The sequence below is a fragment of the Elephas maximus genome, chromosome 14 (assembly GCF_024166365.1).
Source record: "Elephas maximus indicus isolate mEleMax1 chromosome 14, mEleMax1 primary haplotype, whole genome shotgun sequence".
NCBI classification, from domain to species: domain Eukaryota; kingdom Metazoa; phylum Chordata; class Mammalia; order Proboscidea; family Elephantidae; genus Elephas; species Elephas maximus.
In genome coordinates this window covers 94,052,319-94,079,131 of record NC_064832.1, presented here as the reverse complement: position 1 = coordinate 94,079,131, position 26,813 = coordinate 94,052,319, and the positions used below count along the sequence as shown (strand labels likewise).

The 26,813-nt window shown below is 40.3% G+C and overlaps 1 protein-coding gene across 4 annotated transcripts in view; it reads right to left on the bottom strand.

Annotated features, from left to right (window-relative positions):
* Positions 1-4,338: 4,338 nt before the first annotated feature.
* Positions 4,339-26,813, bottom strand: part of LOC126058253 (zinc finger protein OZF-like) — a 36,536-nt gene continuing 14,061 nt past the window's right edge. For 2 of the 4 annotated variants that reach the window (XM_049853267.1, XM_049853266.1), the window contains exons 3-5: positions 8,389-8,515; positions 6,963-7,113; positions 4,339-6,353 (exon numbers count right to left, since the gene is read on the bottom strand). In XM_049853267.1, coding sequence (XP_049709224.1) covers positions 4,820-6,353; positions 6,963-7,113; positions 8,389-8,515 — 1,812 coding nt within the window. In that variant the 3' untranslated portion in view covers positions 4,339-4,819. Of the gene's footprint in view, positions 6,354-6,962; positions 16,743-26,813 lie in introns of all 4 variants that reach the window. The other 2 variants (XM_049853268.1, XM_049853269.1) reach the window with 2 other exon arrangements.

Sequence of the window (26,813 nt, the reverse complement as noted above, 5' to 3'; positions counted from 1 at the left end):
GTACAGACATAAGGTGCACAGACATGAGTCTGGTTCAACTCATTTTCCAACCCGCACTAAAATTCCACCAATCATCACATACAGTAGTTGAGACACAGTTTTAAGCTTAGATGGAGCTTAATGGCTTCAACTTCTTACTATCTTTGCCCAGACGTCTTGGTTATCTAGTGCTGTTGTAACAGAAATACTACAGGTGGATGGCTTTGACAAAGAGAAATTTATTCTCTCACAGTTTAGTAGGCTACAAGTCCAATTCAGGGTGTGAGCTCCAGGGGAAGGCTTTCTCTCTCTAGTCAGCTATGGAGGAAGGTACTTCTCATCAATCTTCCCCTGGACTAGGAACTTCTCTGCGCAGGAATCCCAGGTCCTAAGGATTCGATGTGTTCCTGGAGCTGCTTTCTTGGTGGTATGAGGTCCCCTTATCTTTTATATCCCAGAAGAGAATGGCTCAAGACACAATCCAATCTTGTAGATTGAGTCCTGCCTTATTAACATAATTACCACCTATTCCCCCGTCATTAACATCATAGAGGTAGGATTTACAACACAGAGGAAAATCACATCAGATGACAAAATGGTGGACAATCAATCAATACTGGCAATCATGGCCTAGTCAAATTGATACACATATTTTGGGGAGACACAATTCAATCCATGACATTCTACCCTTTGGCCCCCCAAAAATGTCCTTACAACAAGCAAAACATATTCACCCCATCATACCACAGCAACAGTCTTAAGTCCAAGTCCAAAATCCAAAAATTCCTCTTCATCTGTGAAATCTAGAATACAAGTTATCTGCTTCTAAAGGTACAGTGGCGGAACAGGCACAAGCTAGACATTTCCATTACAAATGGGAGAAACTGGAGGCAAAGAAGGGATAACAGGCACCAAGCAAGTCAGCAGAACACATTACATTAGCCCTCAAGGCTTTGAAAATACTCCTCTGTTCTCTGAGACCATTTAAACGATGGCCCTGCCCTCCAGACTCTAGGTATTGGCCACAATCTCCGGATTCTGAGTGGAGGCCCCTCAGCCTTGGGCTTCAGCTTTGCTTTCCAGGCCCACTGGAACGGCAACTCTGCTCCCTCAGCTTTAGATGCACCATTCTTCTAGTCCATCTGGGTGTCAACTCTGCTCTTAGAAACACCAGAGGCCATGGCTCCATCCTTTGAAACCCCAAAGGTTGTGGCCATACCTTTTGAGACTGAGGCAGTGTTGCTTCCTGTGTTCCTTGAATCTTTAGCTTCTGGTTCCTGGTTCCTTGGCCTCTCAGCCCCTTGGGCTTCACACCCACATTTGCCCTGCTCAGGCAAGTGTTCCAAATCTCTGTAGCTCCATCAGTAAGTGCCTGGAAGCACCCCACTCTGCCAGTAAATTTTAGTTGGAAGGCACTCAGCTCTCTTGCTCCATGGGTTGGCAAGCCTAGCTCTACCAATAAGTGCCCAGAGGCCACCCCACTCCACCAGAAAGCCTCCTGTACACAGAGACTCAGCTCTCTCACTCTGTAGGTTGGCTCTAGTTCTGTCTGGTGCTGGTCTCCTGGTTCTGCTGCTGCTGGTTCTCTATCCGCTTATAGTTTCAAAACCGCTTCCACGTTTTATGTATCTGTTAGAGCAGCACCCCACTCTCTCAATACCAAAGTGTCTTGGTTATCTAGTGCTGCTATAACAGAAATACAAGTGGATGGTTTTGAAAAAGGTAAATTTATTCTCTCACTGTTTAGTAGGCTACGAGTCCAAATTCAGGACATCAGCTCCAGGGGAAGGTTTTCTCTCTCTGCTGGCTCTGGAAGAAGTTCCTTCTCCTCATCAATCTTCCCCTGGACTAGGAGCTTCTCTGTGCAGGAATCCTGGGTCCTAAGAAATCAGTGTGTTCTTGATGCTGCTTTCTTGGTGGTATGAGGTCCCCTTGTTTCTCTACTTGCTTCTCTCTTTTATATCCCAAAAGAGATTAGCTCAAGACACAATCCCATCTTGTAGATTGAGTCCTGCCTCATTAATGTAACTGCAGTCTATCCCCCCTCATTGACATCATACAGGCAGGATTTACAAGACAAAGTACATCAGATGACAAAATTGTGGACAATCACAATACTGGCAATCATGGTCTAGCCAAATTGATATATTTTGGCGGGGGGACACAATTCAATCCATGACACCAAGAGACTAAGAAATCCCACTTTACATGCCAACTGCTTCATGCGGAAATCTCAGATTCCTGTCCTTGTTTAGCTCTGACACCAGCCATCCATGCAGGATTCTCCCTCTGACTCTAGCCACCCAGGGCTAGGCCAGACCTCACAAGTTACAAGGACACTGTCCTTCAGGCTGCCAAACAGGCAGACACCAGCTGCAAGTCTGGGAATCTGAACAACTCCCAGCTTCTGATCTGCCGGCTAAAAGTCTGAGGGTTCCCTCTAACCCCCTTAGAATACCAGCCTCAAGGTTATGGGTTCCCAGCCCACTTACTTCTGACTCTCCTTTCAGTTCAATAATACACTGGAATGACTCATAGAATTCACAAAAAGGCCATCTTCACAATACCAACTTTAATATTAAAAGAGGATACAAATGAAGAGAGATATGGGACAAAGTCTGGGAGGATCCCAGTGCAGAGCTTCTATGTCCCTAGGACATGCTACCTTCCACATGAAAGGAGATTTTTCACCAACTGGGAAGTTCCCTTAAGCCTCCGACTTCTGGGCTTTTATTGGCCAATTCTTCATGATAAACTAAATTATGCCTCAAGAGGTTAGCATCAGGCCACCAGGTGGTCCCTCTGATCTTACCTGCCTTCACTCATTAGCCTCAGCTGCAGTCCGACTCTCAGGAACCTCAAAGGCCAAATCGCTTTCTGCAAGGTAGTTCATCACCTCGCAGTTAGCAATTCTGCAACTATGAATATTCTAAAGTTCAGCAAGAAGTGTATTGTGAATAGTGAGGGCAGGAGCATTACTATTAGAGAAAGGAGTAACACATAATGAAAAGGAAAAAGCTAAAATGAACCCTGTGGTATTGGACTAGAATCAGAGATATAAGTATTTTGAAATATATACAGATGGTTTTAAAAATATATACAGATCCATAGGGAAACTGGTATAAATATGTTTTTGTATGAGTACACTCACACATGTATTTCCTAGCTCTTCCTACTTTGAGGGCCCAGTAGCTATTAGCATACTTCATGCCCAGGTCTTTTGTTTCTAATTATTATTCTCTAATAAAAGGGACCATGGTTTCTTGGAGGTAAGTCTGATCCAGGGCTTGGGAAGGAAAAGGACAAGATGAGCCTCAAACACTGGCAGAAAGTAATGAACAAATTATAATGGGGATATGTAAAAAAAAAAAAAAAAAATACAGGAACCTATTTAAGGGAGTGTCTTAGTCATCTGGTGCTGCTACAACAGAAATACCACAAGTGGATGGCTTTAACAAAAAGAAATTTATTCTCTTGCAGTCTAGTAGGTTACAAGTCCAGATCCAGGGCATCACCTCCAGGGAAGGCTTTCTCTCTCTGTCAGCTCTGGAGGAAGGTCCTTGTCATCAGTATACCTGTGGTCTAGGAGCTTCTCTGTGCAGGAACCTTGGGTCCAAAGGATGCACTCTGCTCCCAGCACTGCTTTCTTGGTGGTATAAGGTCCCCTACCCTCTACTTGCCTCCCTTTCCTTTTATCTCTTGTAAGATAAAAGGTGGTACTGGCCACACCCCAGGGAAACTCCCCTTACATTGGATCAGGGATGTGACCTGAGCAAAGAGAATTACATCCCACCCTAATTCTCTTCAACATAATCCAATCTTGCCTCATTAACCACAGGCAGAGATTAGGATTTACAACATATAGGAAAAATTTTTTTACATCAATCACGAAATGGAGGACAATCACACAATACTGGGAATCATGGCCTAGGCAAATTGATATACATATTTTTGGGGGACACAATTTATGAAAGGGAGCTTCTAATAACCAAACGGGACAATATGCACAAAAAAAAAGAAAAAAAAGGTAATACACGGGTATAAACAATTTGAGAAATGAAGGGGTGAGAAGGCAAAGCTATTTCTTGCAGAATTCCAATTAATAAACATAGAAGAAATGACTGGGATGGAAGATACCATTTGGTAAACACCACAGTAATAATAATCATAGGTAATAATTATCAATGAGTATTAAAATTAGTAGGCCAAAGTATGATGAAAAACAGGAAATGTGTAGTCTCAAAGTAATTATAAAAGGTACAATAGCTAACTTTATAACAGGAGAGAATGAAAGGAAATGTGATAAACATGGAAACAAAACAAAACACTCTTAAATACAAGATCAATGTATTTTATTGTGTGCAAAATAACATCAATAAAACATTTAAAAATATAAAATCACATTTGCTCAAGGTTATTCTCTGCAGCCTTATTTATAATAGCCAAAGACTTTAAGAAAGGTAAAATTTAGCCTGGACTGTGAAAGTAACAAACACTGATGAGGACAGCCCCGCAATTACAATGAAACTTGTCATTTGTCCCAAAGGCACAAAGTAGCTCTAATGACCCCCTTCTTTGAGTTGCTATTGCTTTCTAACACTGAGAAACTTTCTTTAATCACAGACTTTGGGAAATTTGCTGTTTGTAAGTAAAGCAGTAAGAATGAAGCATCCCACTCTTGACATACAGTAGTCTCTCCATTGTGAATTTTCCTATGTTAAATGGGTGTGAGAATGACTATAGGCTTTCCCACATTTCTTACATTCACAGGCCTTCTTCATGGCGAGTTCTTATATGTGCAGTGAGGTTTACGGATTGCCTAAAGACATTCCTTTCATTCCTAAAGCTTCTCTCCCCTGTGAGTTCGTTTATGTGTAGTGAGGTGTGAGGCCTGACTAAAGGTTTTCCCACATTCCTTACATTCATAGGGCCTCTCTCCAGTGTGAGTTCTTATATGTGAAGCAAGGGCTGAGGTATCTCTAAAGGCTTTCCCACATTCCTTACATTTATAAGGCTTCTCTCCACTGTGAGTTCTTATATGTGTAGTGAGGTGTGAGGAACGACTAAAGGCTTTCCCACATTCCTTACATTCATAAGGCCTCACTCCACTGTGAGTTCTTCTATGTGCAGTAAGGTGTGAGGAACACCTAAAGGCTTTACCACATTCCTTACATTCGTAAGGTTTCTCTCCAGTGTGAGTTCTTTTATGTAAAGTGAGGGCTGAGGGGTCACTAAAGGTTTTTTTACATTCCTTACACTCATAAGGTGTCACTCCACTGTGAGTTCTTATATGTATAGTGAGGGAAGAGGCATGACTAAAGGCTTTCCCACATGCCTTACATTCATAAGGTTTCTCTCCACTGTGAGTTCTTATATGTGAAGTGAGGGCTGAGGAATCACTAAAGGCTTTCCCACATTCCTTACATTCAAAAGGTCTTTCTCCACTGTGAGTTCTTATATGTGTAGTGAGGTGTGAGGCATGCCTAAAGGCTTTCCCACATTCCTTGCATTCATAGGGTCTCTCTCCAGTGTGAGTTCTTATGTGTGCAGTGAGGGATGAGGCATAACTAAAGGCTTTCCCACATTCCTTACATTCATAAGGCCTCTGCCCATTGTGAGCTCTTATATGTATAGTGAGGTGTGATGACTGACTAAAGGCTTTCCCACATTCCTTACATTCGTAAGGCCTCTCTCCACTGTGAATTCTTCTATGTTTAGTAAGGGATGAGGCCTCACTAAAGGCTTTCCCACATTCCTTACATTCATAAGGCCTCTCTCCACTGTGAGTTCTTTTATGTTTAGTAAGGGATGAGGCTTCACTAAAGGCTTTCCCACATTCCTTACATTCATAAGGCTTATCTCTTTTAGGAAATGTTTCATGTAAATTGAGGGATGAAGGATGACTATAGGTTTTACAACACTCTTTACACTCATGCTTATGACTTCTCACATGTGTCTGAAAAGATGCGAAAGTACAGAAATGTTTCCTACATTCATTACATTCATAGCGCTTCTCACCAGTGAGTATTGTCACAGCATTCTTAAGCGATGAGATACAAATGAACTCCTTCCCACATAACTTACATTTATGGGGTTTCTTTCTAGTAAGAGTTCTCACAGGAGTGGTTAGCTGAGAGGGACAACTGCAGGCTTCTCCACATTTCTTACCCTGACAGGTATTGCATCCAGTGTGAGATCTGGTACGATGCTTATGTGACGGGTGATCCATGAATGCTTTTCCATGCTCACAGCATTCAAAACGGTTTATTTCTGAAGGACTTTTTTTAAGCACAGTAAGATTTGGAATCCAGTTGAAGGTTTTCCCACACCGACTGCCTTCATTACTTTCACATAGGTTCTTTACTGTATGACTTCTGTTAAAAACAGGCAACATGCCATTGGAAATAAATTTGTTCCCATGTCACCATTACCAAACACAGTGAATGTGCATGGTTTTTGCCCTGACTTGTCTCGTGCTTCACAAGGTAAATCATCTAGCAGAAATACTACCATTACTGTCACTATTTTTCTAAAATATGTGGCTTTCCGGTAATTGTGTCCAAGTAAAGTATGTTTCAAATACTCAGTATCTGATTCCCGTTTATGAAAATGTGATATTGTGAAAATTCTCTGAAAACATAATTTTACAGCTAGGTTTATATAAATTATTGTTGTTAGGTGCCTTCAAGTTGGTCTGACTCATGGCGACCCCATATACAACAAAATGAAATATTGCCTGGTCCTGCACTATTCTCACAATCATTGCTATATTTGAGCCCACTGTTGTAGCCACTGTGTCAACTCATCTTGTTGAGGGTCTCCCTTTTTTACTGACCTTCAACTTTACCAAGTATTATATATATTAACATGTACATGTGTGTATATATATATATATATATATATATATACATGTATATGCATATGTAAGTATATAATGTCACAAAACCTTAGGCACTGTTTTCTCTAGTATGAATGACACTCACCTCAAATGTCTCTTTGGGCCTTTATGCTGCTCTTTATTGTCATGTGATCTGGAGATTTCTCCTGATATGGAGGACCAGATGTTGTTCTTCATGAATCGCACCATTATATGTTCACTGGGTAACTTTTCTCCATCATTAAGGTTTCGAGAGACTGATCCATTATTTCAAGTTAAGGTTCACAATATGAAACAAAAAAAGGAATTATCAGGGGGAAAAAAAAAGGCTGCTGTGAACAAAGAAAGACTTAGCCACATTTCCCTGTTTCAGCACTTTGGCAATGGTTAAAAAGCAACTTACCAGGAAATACATGCATGAAGATTGACAGTGATGGTGACATAAACAGGTACAATTAGGAGAGCTAAGCAGAAAGATATTGGACACAATACACATGTAACATTAAAAGAGGAAAAGAGTGTCCATGACCACAGGTGTGAGAGGATTGCAAAAATCAGAAAATTAATCTTAGGTATCTGTCAAGTTCTGTTCTCAACCCAAAAGAGACATTTTCTAGTTGACTGACTCAAATGTAATTCCCTCCATGCAGGGCTGGTCCTTCAAAACAGTATTTGTTTCCTGGTGCTCCCCGAGACAGTGGCTCTGGATGAGTCCTATCTCCACTGTCCTTGCTTCTCTGGGAAGACAAACGTGTACAGCTGACATGGTGTTTATGAAGTAATGCATATCATAAGGCAAGACAGTACAGAGCGATGAACATTTCCCTGACACTGAGCCAATATTTTGCTCTTTGGGGTCTCTAAAGATGGACAGGTGTATGTTTATTTCCAGCAAAATAATCATCTCATACTGGTAATAAACATAGCAAAACTCTCTATAAGGTCCCAAAACACAAACCTTTCAGTGCTCCAAAGTGACGCCTGAAGCCAATGCTTACACCTGAAACACTGAAGAGCCTCAGGGCTTTTAATCACAAGAGAAATGAAAGCCAATTTAATACATAAAGCTTTACATTCACGGGGAAGCCAGGATACGTGAGTTAGCTCCACAGACCAAGGGACCATGTTGTTCCTGTTTTATTGAAAAATTTATTCCCATTCCTCAGCCCAAATACTGGAGCAAAGTCAATGAGTAAAACAAAAAAAAAATTATATATATATATATATACACCTTAGATGAAGGTTTACAGAGAAAATTAGTTTCTCGTTGAACCATTAATATACATATTGTTTTGTGACATTGGTTGCCAACCCCACTGACACAACAACAGTCTCCCCTTCTCAACCTTGGGTTTCCCATTACCAGGTTTCCTGACCCCTCCTGCCTTCTCGTCCTTGCCCCTGGGCTGGTGTGCCCATTTAGTCTCATTTTGTTTTATGGGCCTGTCTAATTTTTTGCTGAAGGGTACAATGAGTAAAATATTTTTGTTTACTAAAGGAAATTAAAAAAAAAAAAACCATGCCGTTCTTACCTACTGATGCCAGGTTTCTGAAGGTTTCCATCATCACATCTCTGTAGAGTTTCCTCTGAGCAAGATCCAGCAAAGCCCACTCTTCCTGGCTAAAGACCACAGCCACATCCTCAACGACCACTGAGTCCTAAAACACCCCACACATTCTGAATCAGCAAGGTACCATGTACTCCAATGTACACAAGAATGAAGGATGAGGCTGACAGTCCTAGGAAACTGAGAATTCACAGGGATTTGACACAAAGTTCTGTGTTCTACCAGGGTCTACTCTAAGGTATAGCCATCAGCCTCATCCCTTCACTAACTACGCTTGCTACCTTACTGATTGTATTCTGTCTCACAGACTTCTAACACACTGAAATCATCTCTCCACAGTTTGACTGTGACCAATTGCAGTCTTATTCCTCTTTTTTTATGGTCTAGAACAGTTAGAAAACACAGCAGAAATTACAGAAATGCTCTAATTCAGATTCTTGCTTCCTTATGAACAATTTCACCTCTTTCCAGAGGTGTTTCACCAGAATACTCAACATAAAGCACAGGGCAAAGGCAGGATAAGGTATAAGCAACTGGGAAAAAACTGCAGAATGGTAGTGTTTCTTTTTGCTCCTCACAGCCATGGAAGGACCAGGGGCCTGCACAAACTGGCAACCCAAGGCCCTGACCTGATCATATTTTCGTGAACTCTAGGAGATCAGGAGGTGACAGGCCCACCTGCTGAAAAAAGAGTATTTTTTTTTTTTGAGAATTATGAATTGTTACATGTCAAACACTTATTTTTCAAAAAACTCAGTTGTTCTGTCATTCACTCTGTTCCCCCTTCTTAGAGACAGGCAAAAGTAACACAAGTTATAAAGAGCTCAAGCAGCAGACAGGAAACACAAGAATCCAGGTCTCCCCATAATTCTCAAATTTCAAGACCTGATACCTCCATATACCAATTATTAGTGACTGCTCCTCTCAACTAACCTAAGCCTCACACAAGCAGTCTAATATTATAAGAAGACAAAGAGCACTCTCTCTGCAGAAACAAGAGTAGCAAGCCCTTAGGCTTGCTGACCATGAACAGAGGTTATGATTCGCATTTTTAAATGACTGCACAACATGATCAATGTAATCGATGTCACCAAGTTATACAGGTAAACCTTGCTGAATTCATGAATGTTTTGTTATATATAATTTTTACCATAAAAATTAATTTTTTAAGTAAGTTGAGGTAGAGATGGTTTACCTGTTAAATTGCCCATGAAGCCTAGGAAACAGAGACTTACACACCAGCCCTCCAGAGGGTCCACTTCAAAATTCTCTCACATTTGTAGCCTCTGGAAGGCACCCAACCATGACTACCTGAACCCTGACCACTGGAATCCCCTGGTCTGTAAGAGTGACTTCTGTGAAACAGCACCAATCCACTGGCTTCCCCATGCAGTGAGGAAAAGGGGCTGCTAAGCCACACTCTGGGGGCTAAAACAGAGCAGCTTCAGAAGAAGAAGACTCCTCTTGTCAGGGAACGGGTGAGGTCAGCTACGTCATGTCTAATCAATGCTGGTATGATGGTGTCACAAAAAACTTTGAGCTAGAGCCAAAATCCAAAACTCTCCTCCACTATAGTGGGCCAGGTTACATATTTTAAAGTCATCAAAAACCCTAACATTCAAAATACAATATGGTAATGACGAAATAGTTCATGCATTGAGCAACTACAATTTCTGAACGGTTTTGCAAAAAGTTTTTGACACATTACCTCTTTTGTATCTCATGACTCTCCGAAGCAGATCTTATTTCACACAGTTCACAGCTGAGTAAAATTAGAAAAATCAATTCGTCACACGCTCAACGTTGCCCACATGGAATATTGCTCAGCCAGGATCACCATGCATGCCAATTTGCCTTTGAAACCTAAATTCCTGACAAGTAAATTTTTGTTCATATGCATACAGTTTTGTTATTCTGGCTGTTACTGTCCAGTAACACCATGGATGATCTAGAGCCCTGTTGGATGCTAGGGAGAGGAGACAAAGGAAACACCCAGGCAATTTTGAAAACCCACAGCTACTTCTCCTGGCAAAGCCTTGTGTCTCAGACAAGACCTCTTCCCTTCAGCCTCTTAACTATGTTGTTGTTGTGCGCTGTCAAGCTGATTCCGACTCATAGCGACCCCAAAGAACAGAGTAGGACTGCCCCATAGGATTTCCAAGGAGCAGCTGGTGGATCTGAACTGCGGCCTTTTGGTTAGCTGCTAGAGCTCTTAACTACTGCACCACCAGAGCTCCTCTTAACTATGGCTACCTTCATTATTTAAAACTGATTTAAGTAGTACTGACACAGAGCCTACTTCATGTTGCCAAAGCAAATACAGCAGTGAACAAAACAGAAATATCTGATGAACTTGGATCATAAAATCTTTGAGTGTGGACAGTAAATTAAAAAATGTATACATGTACATATGAAACGTCAAGTGCCGATACAGTCTATGGAAAACGCAGCGCAGTAAGGGGGTAAGCAGCAAGCAACACGAGCAAGTTTATCTTGAGCAAGTTTGCGCAGGGAGGACAATAATCATTTTAGAAAACATGAGCGAGTGAAACCTGGCTGGTAAGGAAAAAAAGGTCACACTTTCAATTCTAAAAACTTGGATGCAGACTATGGCGATTTTGCAAACACCCATACAAATTTCACAGGCTTGTCTACATCAATAAGTCCCAAAGTAGAGGCAGGAGTCAAAGGGCTCCACTGACCTTCACGCTTGGGAAAGGGAAGATACACTGCTTACACCCAGGAAAGAAAGGGTCATTAGTAGTAGGCTAAACGTATAAATTTGGGAAACTGGAAAAACAAAAGCAGCATAAATGAATAGTATAAAGAAAGTAACATGAAAATAAAGACCACGATAACGAAACAAAACTCATATGAAGACTTTCAGTTTCTAGTCTGATATATAAGGAACTTGGAAGTCGTCATCACCATCCTCACAAGAAAAAATGTGAACACACCGAACTCAGAAAATTGAGGTCACAGAGACAAATGCTGCCCCTGAACTGGAGAGACACATAAGTAGATACAGAGGCTCGTACCAGAGCAAAAACCTAGGACCACAACCGCCTCTAGGCTCAGTATCAGCACAGGAAAACTTAATATGTAATCGCTGAACTGCTGGACGCTTGATGTGGACAAACTTCAGGGTTAAAAATGCCAGGGAGGCCCAGTCTTAAGAAGACCCACAGAGGTTTTTTTTGGTTTTACCTGTAGGAACTGTATCAGCTCCTCAATATAACCGTCAGAGAAAAATCTCTCAGTGCTTCCTTCTTCCAGTAGAGGGATGAGAAAAAGCAGCCATTTCAAAAATCTCCCAGAGGATTCTGTTCTTCCTGACAAGGCCTTCCCTCAAGGGAACCTATTTTACCAGAGTCTAACCGACCTGCAGTAGTGTAATACCCAACTCCAGCCCCATCGAGGCTTCCTATCTCACCAAAGTGGGTGATGGGAGAAGCAGAGAAACTCTTGTACGGTTACTGCTCCGGGGCACAGGCTCACTAAAAGACTGAGACTTAAACCAGGGTTCCTCTTTGTCCACCCTTACCATGACATCCATAAAAAAAAAAAAAAAATGACATCCATAGATCTCATATAATAGCGCGATAACAATAGAAAGACCTCCAAGTCTCAGGCCTGATTTAAGAAGTCTCTAGGAAACCCAGAAACCCTGGTGGCCTAGTGGTTAAGAGCTACGGCTGCTAACCAAAAGGTCGGCAGTTTGAATCTACCAGACATTCCTTGGAAACCCTGTGGACGCAAGTTCTACTGTGTCCTATAGGGTCGCTGTGAGTTGGAATCGACCCCATGGCAGTGGGTTTGGTTTTTTTTTTCCCTAGGAAAACCAAACAGGGAAGAAAAAAACACAAGAACATCAGAGCAGCTGACAACTATAGCAAACAGTAAACAGCCTAACTTCTAGCAAGATAAAGATAAAACCTCACACTAAAGGCCTATTTATTTACCTCATTTCCTTTTATTTAGTACATAATCTTTCAACAAAGAAACTAGTAGGCACACTGAAGACAAGCACAGCTGGAAGAGCCAGAGCAAGTACCAAAGTCAGTCTAGGATACACCACAGATTTTGGAATTATCAGACAAAAAATTCCAAATAACTACAACATGCTGAGGATGCTAATAAATACAGTATGTCACATGTAACAACACGTGAGTGATATAAGCAGAGAGATGGAAACTGTAACAAAGATACCTAAGGAAATGCTAGAAATAAGCAACACTGTAACTGAAATGAAAATGCCTTTAACAAGTCCATCAAATGACAGGACAAAGCCAAGGAAAGAATCAGTGAACTTGAAGATATGTTAGAGGAAACTCTCAAAACTGAAATGCAAAGAGAAAAAAGAATGAAAAAAATGAACAGAATATTCTAGAGCTGTGGGGCAATCACTAAAAGGGGGGGGGGGCGGCATCCATGTATTAAGAATACCAGAAAGAAAAGACAGTAGAAACAGAAGAAATATTTGAGGTAATAATGACTGAAAATTTTAGAAAATTAATGACGCACACCAAAGCAAAGATTCAGGAAGTTCAGGGACCACCAAGAAGGATAAACACAAAAAAACTACATCTAGTGATATCCTATTTAAACTGCACAAAATCAAAGAGAAAATCCCACTCCTTGTCAAATACCCAGAATTAAAAGCAGAAAATCATACAGAAAACTGTACACCAATATTCACAGCTGCACTGTTCACAATAGCCAAAATGTAGAAACAACCCAAATGTCCATCAACAGATGAATGGATGAACAAAACATACTCAAAGAAGGATGGAGTAGTTGTGTTAATTTCAGACAAAGAAGATTCCAGAGCAAGAAAAAACAATGAGGATAAAGAGGGGTATTACATGATAAAAGGGCCAATTCTTCAAGAAGACATAATGAGCCTTACCTTGTATGTACCTAAAACAGAGTGCCAAAATAAGTGAGGCCAAAACCAATAGAACTGAAAGGAGAAATAAACAAATCTACTTTTATAGCTGGAGACTTCAACACTCCTCTGTTAGTAACTGACGGAGCCAACAGGCAGAAACTCAGAAAAGTCACACCTGAAGTAACAACACTGTCAATCAACTGGATCTAACTAACATTTGTACAATGTCATCTAAAAACAACACAGTACACAGCCTGCTCAAGCTCACAGGGAACAGTCACCAAGGTAGACCACATTCTGGGCCACAAAACACAATTTAACAAATTTAAAGGATTAGAAATGATACAAAGTATGTGCTCAGGCCACAAGGAAATTAAACTAGAAACCAGTAAAAGAAAGATACCTGGAAAATCCCAACATACATGGAGATTAAACAACACCCTTCTAAATTACACACAGGACAAAAAAGTTCTAAGAGAATTACAAAATATTTTAAACTAAGTGAAAATGAAAATACAACTGATCAAAATTTGTTGGATGAAGAGAAAGCCATGCTGAGAGGGACATTTACGGCACTGAAAGCACACGGTAAAAATGAAGACAGTGCTAATATCAATCACCTTGGATTCCATCTTAGGAAACAAGAAAAAGAAGAGCCAATTAAATCCAAAGTAAGCAGAAGAAAAGAAATAATAAAAATGAGAGAACAAATCAACAAAAACGAAAATAGGAAATCAATAGAGAAGTCACCAAAACCAAAACTGTTTCTTTAGGGGGAAAAAAAAATCTAGAGCACTGATAAGCAGACACAAACAGCTAATATCAGAAATGAAAGAGGGGCCGTTATTATTGATCCCATCAACATTAAAGGAATATTATGAACTACTTTATGCCCACAAACGTGATAACCGAGATAAAATGGATCCATTCCTTGTAAGACATAATTTAACAAAATATACACAAGGAGAAAGAGATCATCTGGATAGGGCTATATCTGTTAAATAATTAAATCAATAAGTAAAAACATGCAAAAACAAAAAGCACCAGGCTCAGATGGGTTCATCCTACCACACAATTAATCAAGAAAGTATACCAGATCCTCTATCTCTCCCAGAAAACAGAAGCAGAGCAAATACTTGCAAATTAATTTTGTGAGGCCAGTATCACCCAAATACCAAACACCAAAGATATTACATCATTACAAGAAAGAAAAACTACAGACCATTATCTCTCATGAACACAGATGCAAAACTCCCCAACAAAACATAACAACATACACTGAACTATACACAACCGAGTGGGATTTAGTCTAGATATCCAAGACTTCGGTTTAGTGATGCTTTTTAGACACAATACTAAAAGCATGATCCATAATAGAAAAAAATGGGTAAATGGGACTTCATTAAAATGAAAAATCTCTGCAGATGTTTTATTACCTATATATTAACTACAATAAAATAGTTTAACAAAACGAAAAATTTCTGCTCTGCAAAAGACACTGTTTAGAAAATGAAAATTCAAGCCAAAAACTAGGAGAAAATCTTTCCAAAACACATATGTGATAAAGGGTTCGTATTCAAAAAATTTTTTTTTCTTATATTCAAAATATAAGATCCCTGGGTAGAGCAATCCGTTTGTGTACCACCCAGTTGCAGTTCGAACCCTCCCAGCGGCCTGGTGATCTGATCCCATAAAGATTACAAGAAAACCCCACAGAACAGTTCTACTCTGTAAAACATGGGGACGCCATTAGTCAGAATAGACTCGACAGCAACAGGTTTGGTTTTTTATTCAAAATATACAAAGAGCTCTTAAAACTCCACAATAAGAATGGAAAAACCCAATTAGAAAATGAGCGAAACATGTGAACAAACACTTCACCAAAGAAAATATACAGGGGACAAACAGGCCTATGAGAAGATGCTCAACATCGTATCATTAAGCAACTGCAAATTATAACAATAAGATGCCATTACATACTGATTACCAAAAAAAAAAAACCAAACCCAGTGCCGTAGAGTCAATTCCGACTGATAGTCAATTCTGACTCATAGTGACCCTACAGGATAGAGTAGAACTGCCCCATAGAGTTTCCAAGGACCGCCTAGCAGATTCAAACTGCCGACCCTTTGGTTAGCAGCCGTAGCACTTAACCACTACGCCACCAGGGTTTCCCACATATTAATTAGAATGGCTTAACTCCAAACAACTGACAACACGACCACAAGGTGGAGCAACAGAAACTCTCAAGTCACTGCTGGTGGGAATGCAAAATGGTACACACCTAGTTTGGCAGTTTCTTACAAAATTGAACATACCCTTACCATATGATCTAGCAATCGTACTCCTTGGAATTTATCCAAACAAGATGAAAACCTAAGTCCACACAAAAATCTGCACACAAATATTTATAACAGCTTTATTCATAATTACCCCAAAAATGGGAGGCAACCAAGAGGCCCTTCAACAGGTGAACAGATAAGCAAAGTGTGGTGCGTCCATACACTGGAATATTACTCAGCAATAAAAAGAAATGAGCTATCAAGTTGTGTAAAGACACGGCAGGACATTAAATGAATATTATTAAGTAAAAGAAACCACTCTACCACTCTGAAAAAGGTTCCAATTATCTAACATTCTGGAAAATGCAGAAGTATACAGACAGCAGAAAGACCAGTGTATGCCAGGTTTCAGAGTAGAAGGGAAAGAAAGAAACAGTGGGACATAAGGGTTTTTAGGGCAGTGAAACTATGCTGAATGATATTATAATGGTGGATATGTGACATTATGCATTTGTCAAATCCTATAAAGTATAAAACACAAAGAGTGTACCCTAATGTAAACTATGGCTTTGTGTAAATAATAATGTCACCAATATTGGTTGAACAATCTTAAGAAATTTAGCATACTAATACAAAATGCTATATAGTAGGGAAAGCTGAAATACGGGGACAGGACAAAGTAGAGATATATAGGGACTCTGTACTTTCCACTCAATTCATCTGAAAACCTAAAACTGCTCTAAAAAAAGATATTAAAAAACAAAAATGAATAAACAGAAAATCAGATAAGCTAAAACATGTAAGACAGTTCTAGTGGTTAGGGCTGAGTGATGTGGTAGGGCCTTCGTCACTTAGGTGCCGCTGTAACAGAAATACCACAGGTGGATGGCTTTAACAAAGACAAGTTTATTTCCTCACACTAAACCCGCTAAAACCCCGCGGTAAAGTAGGCTAAAAGTCCAAATTCAGGGCATCAGCTCCAGGGTAAGGCTTTCTCTCTCTGTTGGCTTTCTCATCAATCTTTCCCTGGACTAGAGCTTCTCTGCACAGGGATGCCAGGTCCAAAGGACACGCTCTGCTCCCGGAACTGCTTTCTGGGTGGTATGAAGTCCCCCTGTCTCTCTGCTCCCTTCTCTCTTTTGAATCTGAAAAGAGATAGACTTAAGATACTATCTAATCTTACAGATCTCAACAATAACTGCTGCTAATCCATCTTATTACGTCATAGTGATAGGATTTATAACACAGAGGGAAATCACATGAGATGACAAAAAATGGTAGACAATCATACGACACTGAGAACCACGACCTAGCCAAGTTGACAGCTCTTCTGGGGGTACCACTCAGCCCACGACAGTGGCGTACCATGGTCTGGGGGGTACCACTCAGCCCACGACAGTGGCGTACCATGGTCTGGGGGGTACCACTCAGCCCACGACAGTGGCATACCATGGTCTGGGGAGCTTGGTGGCAACTGAAAAGAACCCGGTTTTTAATATGAGTGAAATGCAGAGCAATTTTACGCTTCTGAGCACAGGAGGAAACTGATATGACAGCTCTCAAAGAACTGGTGTGTGGGGGGAAATAATAAGCAGGAAGATACGTTATAAGGCTACGGGAAAAATCGGCTAAGAAACGATGATGGTTGAGACTGGGGTGGCGGCTGGAAATGATGATGGTTGAGACTGGGGTGGCGGCTGTACACCGTCTGGTGGCGGTGTACGACAGACGGTCCTAGACTTAAGGTAGAAGCAACAGAACTTCCTGACGTACCGAAGGCTGGGCTGTGAAAGAAACAGAGGACAAGAATGGATCCAAGATTTCCTCCCCTGAAAGCTGGAAGAAGAGTGTTATAGATTGAATTGTGTCCCCCACTCCCCCCCCGCCAAAAAAATACGTGTTGTAAAGCCTAACTCTACACTACCTGCGGTTATTATCCCATTTGGGGATGGGTCGTCTTTGTTACATCAATGAGGCTCTATTAGGGAGGGTGTGTCTTGAGTCAATCTCTTTTGAGACATAAAAGGAGATTAGGCAAGCAGCAAGAAAGCAGAGATGACAGAAGAGTGATACCATGGACATGATGATTACCAAGAAGCCAAGGATGAAGACGCTGAAAAGAGACAAGGACCTTCCTCTAGAGCCAACAGAGAAAGAAAGCCTTCCCCCAGCACCAGCACCCTGAATTCAGACTTCTAGCCTTCTAAACTGAGAAAATTAATTTGTATTTATTAAAGCCACCCATTTGTGGTATTTCCGTTATAGCAGCGCTAGAAAACTAAGACAGATGGTGTGCCATCAACTTAAGATGTGGAAGTTGACAAGGGGAGTACATTTTATGGAGAGGATGCAGAGGTCACTTACAGCATGTTGAGACCAAAATGAGAATAAGACCTCAAAGAGGGAAAGATATATAAAAACAGTATATTCATGACAGAGTTTTTCTAATGTGAATTTAAACTGAAGGACTTCATATAAAAAGTACATAAGGTATTATTCTATTTGTTTACAGCATAAAAACCATCAAAAAGAAAATATATTGATCTAAGGATGCGTATCAGAAATGCTGGTGGCATAGCTGTTAAGTGCAAAGGCTGCTAACCAAAGGGTCGGCAGTTCAAATCTGCCAGGCACTCCTTGGAAACTCTGTGGGGCAGTTCTACCCTGTCCTATAGGGTCGCTACGAGTCGGAATCGACTCAACAGCACTGGGCTGGGTTTTAAGGACGCATATAAGCTGGAATCGACAGCAATGCCTTTTTTTTTTTTTTAAATATATACACGATAGAGTCCTGGTGGAGCAGTGGTTAAGAGCTCGGCTGCTAACCAAAAGCTTAGCAGTTGGAATCCACCAGTCACTCCTTGGAAACCCTATGGGGCAGTACTATTCTGTCCTACAGGGTCGCTATGAGTCAGAATCAACTTGATGGCAATGGGTTTGGTTTTTTATTTTTTATTTTTGGATATAGGTGATAAAAGTATAAAGGAAAGCAAATAAATGAGCATCAATTATGTCAAGATACCAATTACATCAAAAGGGCAGAGTGAAGATTGTGACGGAAAATCAACTCACGGGGGCGGGTATGTCAGGAGCAATCTGCCTCTATGACAGGGATGTTCATTTTATAGATCCCTCAACTGTAGAGGTTCCCCCTGCTTTTCCAATGTGCCACTTTGCTTTTATGAAAGACCTGAAATAGTACCTGTTTTCGCTACCCAAAAAGAAATCTGAAGGGGATTTTCTCTTTTAAAAAAAAAAAAAAAGGTGAAAAGCGGAAATAGCATTTAGCGTTAGTTTTGCAGAGAGACGTTTAGGAGGTAGGGCACGCCCCGAGCAGGGAGTGGCCTTGCCAAGCTCCTCGCCCAGGAAGGACCCTCAGCATCTCGGCATCAAGCAGCCATAGCTTTGAACTGTGTCTGTGAACATCTGTGCTTTATCTTGACTTATCTTGTCTATCCGTTAGCAAAATGTGTCCTAAGCTATCAGAAAAGCTTAAGAGAGCTGGTAAGGGTGTGAAACGGTGTAAAACTAGACATATTTAACCATTATTTTAGGTTTTATACTGTTATTTGGTATAATTTGGTAGGTTATTTTTTGGGTCTGGGAACGCTCAAAAACTTTTTCATGTAAACTAATGGTGAAGCCCTGATGGCGCAGTGGTTAATGGTGAAGAGCTTGGCTGCTAACCAAAGGGTCAGCAGTGGGAATCCACCAGCTGCTACTTGGAAACCCTGCGGGGCAGTTCTCCTCTGTCCTATAGGGTCACTACAGGTTACAGTCAACTCAAGGACAACAAGCTTAAGCTAATGGTAATTGCTTCTTAGCTTTACTCCATTTCGGTCACAAAAGGTTTCAAAGGAACACTCTACTTTCGGATGGGGGAAACATGTACATATATTATATTTTCCTGCATTCCTGAAATTCAGAAATGGAAAGAAACATGTACAATCTGAAAATGGGCATATACAAAAAGTATACCCCCAAGAACATACATACTGAAAAATTCCACATTTTCCTAGTAAAAGCAGATAGAAAACAATGATACCCATTATTTCATTCCTACACCACATTATCCTAAAGGTTCTAGCAGGTATATGCCAAAAAAGAACAAGAAAGAATAAAAAGGTAAAGAAATAAAGAATGTTAAATGGAGGTGGAACCCTCTCCCCAATTTATTTTATAGATTAAATAACTGTATATGTAGAACCCCCAAAAGATGGTACAGATGATTGTAACCTGTGAGATTTTAGTAAGTCTACAGATTACAAAGTAAACATCAGAAAGGTTTAAGTATTTCACTTATATACACTAGTACCAAGCAGTTGAGAAATTAACTTTTAAAACATAACATGTATTTTAGTAAAAATAAAAGGTACCTAAAAGGAGTGTAACTAAGCAAATTAAAGATCCTAATGAAAAAATTATAAGACATTATTAAATGACATTCAAATAGGGTGAAATAAACAAAAAGGAAGAACATGCTCCTAGAGAACTGTTCTCCCCAGGGAGACTATTATTTCCAATATCCTTCCATAAAATTCCAAACAATTTAGGACTCCACAAAAAAATACATTAAAAATATACTCGGAAGTGCAAATGTCCACGAATAGCCAACATGTTCTAAGGAAAAAGGCATGAACATGTCATACGTGTAATTTTATGTATACCTACTTTGTAAACAATGCTCTAATATATTAGACAGTGTAGTATCAGTACATCTTCTCCTGACTTACTATCTTGTTGTCTGCCATACGGCATTTGACAACAGTAAAAAAATCTACTAACTATTTTGTGCATTAATGATATATGTCTGGCAGTTACAAACACTGAGGTGCAAGGCAAGAGTAACGGCAACTTTGATGGTTAAGGTTATGTGTCAACTTGGCTGGGCCATGATTCTGAGTTGTTAGGCAGTTATGTAATGATGTAGTTTTCCTCCACTTTGTGATCCAATGTAGTTATCCTCCATTTTCATCTAACACTAATTTCACATAATGACTGGGTCTTTGGAACCTAACCATGTCAATAAGTGAGGAGAGGGTGTATAGGAATACACAAATAGACCAATGGAAAAAAACAAACAGCCCTGGATAAGGCCCACTGATTTATATAAAGCTGTTCATGACACGGCAAGCAACGCAGGGCAGCGACAGAAAGCACAGACACTTCAATATATGTGGTAGCATCACCTAAATGGAGTCCCACAGTGGTGCAAAGAGTTAAGCGCTCTTCCACAAACTGAAAGGTTGGTGGTTTAAGTCTACCCACAGGCACCTCTGAAGAAAGGTCTGGCAATCTACTTCCAAAAATCAACTGCTGAAAACCCTAGAGTACGGTTCTACTCTGAAACACATGGTGTAACCATGACTCAGAACCTACTCTATGGCAACTAGCTTTTTATTAAAATCAATTAATTATGTAATAGGAATAATTCATCTATTCCCATGTACTCCATATGTAAAATAATCAACTCCAGGTAGATTAGTTTTAAATATGAAGAAATAAAATTATAATACTTTCAGAAGTTATAAGCAAATGACTTTGTGGCATCAGAATAGAGAAAAAAATTCTTAAAGTGAGTGAAAAGATAAGTTACATACCAGGAGAAAAATTCCCAAAGTTTGAGTCATATCTTAGGCTGGGTTCTCTGGAGAAGCAAAACCACTGAAGTGTGCGTGCGTGCTTTCGTGTGCGTGCGTGCGTGTGTGTGTATGTACAGAGTATATACACAGAGAAATTGACAGATACTGAGATTTATCTCAAGAAAATGGCTCACACTGTTGTAAAGGCTGGTAACTCCCAAGTCCGTACGTCGGGCCGAAGACTTCTCCTGACTCATGTAGCTGTAGGGGCTGATGAACCCAATGTCGGCAGGTCAGACAGCATGCTGCTGGCTCATGTCCCAAGAACCGAAGGTCAGATGAGGACAAGTTGGATGCAGGATCAAGGGCAAGTGAGCTTTGTCAAATCATCCACATATAATGGATGCAGGTCACATCCCAGGGAAACTCCCCTTACATCAAATCAGGGCTGTGACCTGAGGAAGGGAGCAACCTAAGGTGTGACCCTCCCGTAAGAGTGTGACTCAAGATACATTCCACCCTAATCCTGCCTCATTAACACATACAGGTCAGGATTTACAACACATAAAATGGAGGATAATTACATAATATCACAAAATGGAGGATAATTACATTAGATCACAAAATACAGGATAATATTGGGGATCATGGCCTAGGCAAGCTGACATATAACATAACCATCACAGTTTATAAAGAAGACCTAAAAAGTCATAGAAATATAAATTAACAGTAGGAAAATATGCACAGCCTTGTCAGTAGTAAAGTAGTATAAGGTAATTACAGAATAAAATAAAAGATGCCATTTCACAATCTTTACAACAGCAAAAACTAATCAGATAAGCAGATGGAACAAATAAGATGTATATATACTTTGTGAAAGGAACAAGCTGTAAAATGCATCAGTATTTCCTAGTGAATCTGAACACGGCTATGGTCTACAACTCAGCCGTTTTCCCACTGCAGAGTTATCGTGCAGGAGCGCGTAGAGCCTGGAAAGAGAATGAACAGAAGAGCACCACGGGGCGGAGCCAAGATGGCGGACTAGGCAGACGCTACCTCGGATCCCTCTTACAACAAAGACACGGAAAAACAAGTGAATCGATCACATACATAACAATCTACGAACCCTGAACAACAAACACAGATTTAGAGACGGAGAACGAACTAATACGGGGAAGCAGCGATTGTTTCCAGAGCCTGGAGCCAGCGTACCAGTCAGGTACGGCACAAGCACAGAGACCTGCTCCACCCCCTTGAACTAACCCCGGGAGGGGGACCAGCTGGTTCCACGGGCGGCGTGGGACGCAGCCGGTAGGAGAAGTCCCCGGGAGGCAGTGACTGATCTTGGAGCAGAAAGAGCAGCATCCGAGCCGGGGAACCGTCCTGCAGGGATTAGGACTGCACGCAGGTACGCCATAAACACGGAGAGTTGCTCCACCCCCTGAACTAACCCCGGGAAGGGGACCAGCCGGGTCACGCGGGCGGCGTGGGACGCAGCCGGTAGGAGAAGTCCCCGGGAGGCAGCGACTGGTATTGGAGTGGGGAGAACAGCGTTCCAGCCAGGACACTCGGTCGCGGCACAAGCACAGGGAGCTACTCCACCCATCTGAACTAACCCCGGGAGGGGGCCCACCTAGTTCACGGGGGCGGCACGGCCACGCGGCTGGAGAGACGAGAAGTCCCCGGGAGGCAGCGACTGATTTTGGAGTTGAGAGTGCACCGTCCCAGTAGGGGAGCCTTGACGCTGGGCGTGGGGCTGGAAGCGGAGGATCTGACCGTGACTCCAGCGGGCCAGACCCCCCGGGGGCAATCTCCACACAGCCAGCACACATAGGCGACGCGCCCGCGGGAATCTCAGATATAACAGTCATTCCAAGCAAGACAAGCAACTCTGGCTATATTCTGAGGTGCTACTCTCCTATCTCTCTGTTCCCTCCCCCACCCTTCCCAGGCGGCTTCATTAACATCTGAATAGCCTGAGCCAAAGGGAGAACTCTGATAGGGATCTGACTGCAGTTTTTTTTTTAGCGGATTTTCTGGAAAAACTAGTTTCCCAGTGATGGCTCGGAGACAACAATCCATATCAAACCACTTAAAGAAGCAGACCGGGACAGCTTCTCCAACCCCCCAAACAAAAGAATCAAAATCTTTCCCAAATGAAGATACAATTTTGGAATTATCAGATACAGAATATAAAAAACTAATTTACAGAATGCTTAATGATATCACAAATGAAATTAGGATATCTGCAGAAAAAGCCAAGGAACACACTGATAAAACTGTTGAAGAACTCAAAAAGATTATTCAAGAACATACTGGAAAAATTAATAAGTTGCAAGAATCCATAGAGAGACAACATGTAGAAATCCAAAAGATTAACAATAAAATAACAGAATTAGACAACGTAATAGGAAGTCAGAGGAGCAGACTCGAGCAATTAGAATGCAGACTGGGACATCTGGAGGACCAGGGAATTAACACCAACATAGCTGAAAAAAAAAAATCAGATAAAAGAATTAAAAAAAATGAAGAAACCCTAAGAATTATGTGGGACTCTATCAAGAAGGATAACCTGCGGGTGATTGGAGTCCCAGAACAGGGAGGAGGGACAGAAAACACAGAGAAAATAGTTGAAGAACTTCTGACAGAAAACTTCCCTGACATCATGAAAGACGAAAGGATATCTATCCAAGATGCTCATCGAACCCCATTTAAGATTGATCCAAAAAGAAAAACACCAAGACATATTATCATCAAACTCACCAAAACCAAAGATAAACAGAAAATTTTAAAAGCAGCCAGGGAGAAAAGAAAGGTTTCCTTCAAGGGAGAATCAATAAGAATATGTTCTGACTACTCAGCAGAAACCATGCAGGCAAGAAGGGAATGGGACGACATATACAGAACACTGAAGGAGAAAAACTGCCAGCCAAGGATCATATATCCAGCAAAACTCTCTCTGAAATATGAAGGCGAAATTAAGATATTTACAGACAAACACAAGTTTAGAGAATTTGCAAAAACCAAACCAAAGCTACAAGAAATACTAAAGGATATTGTTTGGTCAGAGAACCAATAATATCAGATATCAGCACAACACAAGGTCACAAAACAGAACGTCCTGATATCAACTCAAATAGGGAAATCACAAAAACAAACAAATTAAGATTAATTAAAAAAAAAAAAATACACATAACAGGGAATCATGGAAGTCAATAGGTAAAAGATCACAATAATCAAAAAGAGGGACTAAATACAGGAGGCATTGAACTGCCATATGGAGAGTGATACAAGGCGATATAGAACAATACAAGTTAGGTTTTTACTTAGAAAAATAGGGGTATATAATGAGGTAACCACAAAAAGGTATAACAACTCTATAACTCAAGACAAAAACCAAGAAAAACGTAACGACTCAACTAACATAAAGTCAAACACTATGAAAATGAGGATCTCACAATTTACTAAGAAAAACGCCTCAGCACAAAAAAGTATGTGGAAAAATGAAATTGTCAACAACATACATAAAAAGGCATCAAAATGACAGCACTAAAAACTTATTTATCTATAATTACCCTGAATGTAAATGGACTAAATGCACCAATAAAGAGACAGAGAGTCACAGACTGGATAAAGAAACACGATCCATCTATATGCTGCCTACAAGAGACACACCTTAGACTTAGAGACTCAAATAAACTAAAACTCAAAGGATGGAAAAAAGTATATCAAGCAAACAATAAGCAAAAAAGAAGAGGAGTAGCAATATTAGTTTCTGACAAAATAGACTTTAGACTTAAATCCACCACAAAGGATAAAGAAGGACACTATATAATGATAAAAGGGACAATTGATCAGGAAGACATAACCATATTAAATATTTACGCACCCAATGACAGGGCTGCAAGATACATAAATCAAATTTTAACAGAACTGAAAAGCGAGATAGATACCTCCACAATTATAGTAGGAGACTTCAACACACCACTTTCGGAGAAGGACAGGACATCCAGCAAGAAGCTCAACAGAGACACGGAAGATCTAATTACAACAATCAACCAACTTGACCTCATTGACTTATACAGAACTCTCCACCCAACTGCTGCAAAATATACTTTTTTTTCCAGCGCACATGGAACATTCTCTAGAATAGACCACATATTAGGACATAAAACAAACCTTTGCAGAGTCCAAAACATCGAAATATTACAAAGCATCTTCTCAGATCACAAGGCAATAAAACTAGAGATCAATAACAGAAAAACGAGGGAAAAGAAATCAAATACTTGGAAAATGAACAATACCCTCCTGAAAAAAGACTGGGTTATAGAAGACATCAAGGAGGGAATAAGGAAATTCATAGAAAGCAACGAGAATGAAAATACTTCCTATCAAAACCTCTGGGACACAGCAAAAGCAGTGCTCAGAGGCCAATTTATATCAATAAATGCACACATACAAAAAGAAGAAAGAGCCAAAATCAGAGAACTGTCCCTACAACTTGAACAAATAGAAAGTGAGCAACAAAAGAATCCATCAGGCACCAGAAGAAAACAAATAATAAAAATTAGAGCTGAACTAAATGAATTAGAGAACAGAAAAACAATTGAAAGAATTAACAAAGCCAAAAGCTGGTTCTTTGAAAAAATTAACAAAATTGATAAACCATTGGCTAGACTGACTAAAGAAATACAGGAAAGGAAACAAATAACCCGAATAAGAAATGAGAAGGACCACATCACAACAGAACCAAATGAAATTAAAAGAATCATTTCAGATTATTATGAAAAATTGTACTCTAACAAATTTGAAAACCTAGAAGAAATGGATGAATTCCTGGAAAAACACTACCTACCTAAACTAACACATTCAGAAGTAGAACAACTAAATAGACCCATAACAAAAAAAGAGATTGAAACGGTAATCAAAAAACTCCCAACAAAAAAAAGTCCCGGCCCGGACGGCTTCACTGCAGAGTTCTACCAAATTTTCAGAGAAGAGTTAACACCACTACTACTAAAGGTATTCCAAAGCATAGAAAATGACGGAATACTACCCAACTCATTCTATGAAGCCACCATCTCCCTGATACCAAAACCAGGTAAAGACATTACAAAAAAAGAAAATTATAGACCTATATCCCTCATGAACATTGATGCAAAAATCCTCAACAAAATTCTAGCCAATAGAATCCAACAACACATCAAAAAAATAATTCACCCTGATCAAGTGGGATTTATACCAGGTATGCAAGGCTGGTTTAATATCAGAAAAACCATTAATGTAATCCATCACATAAATAAAACAAAAGACAAAAACCACATGATCTTATCAATTGATGCAGAAAAGGCATTTGACAAAGTCCAACACCCATTCATGATAAAAACTCTTACCAAAATAGGAATTGAAGGAAAATTCCTCAACATAATAAAGGGCATCTATGCAAAGCCAACAGCCAATGTCACTCTAAATGGAGAGAACCTGAAAGCATTTCCCTTGAGAACGGGAACCAGACAAGGATGCCCTTTATCACCGCTCTTATTCAACATCGTGTTGGAAGTCTTACCCAGGGCAATCAGGCTAGACAAAGAAATAAAAGGTATCCGGATTGGCAAGGAAGAAGTAAAGTTATCA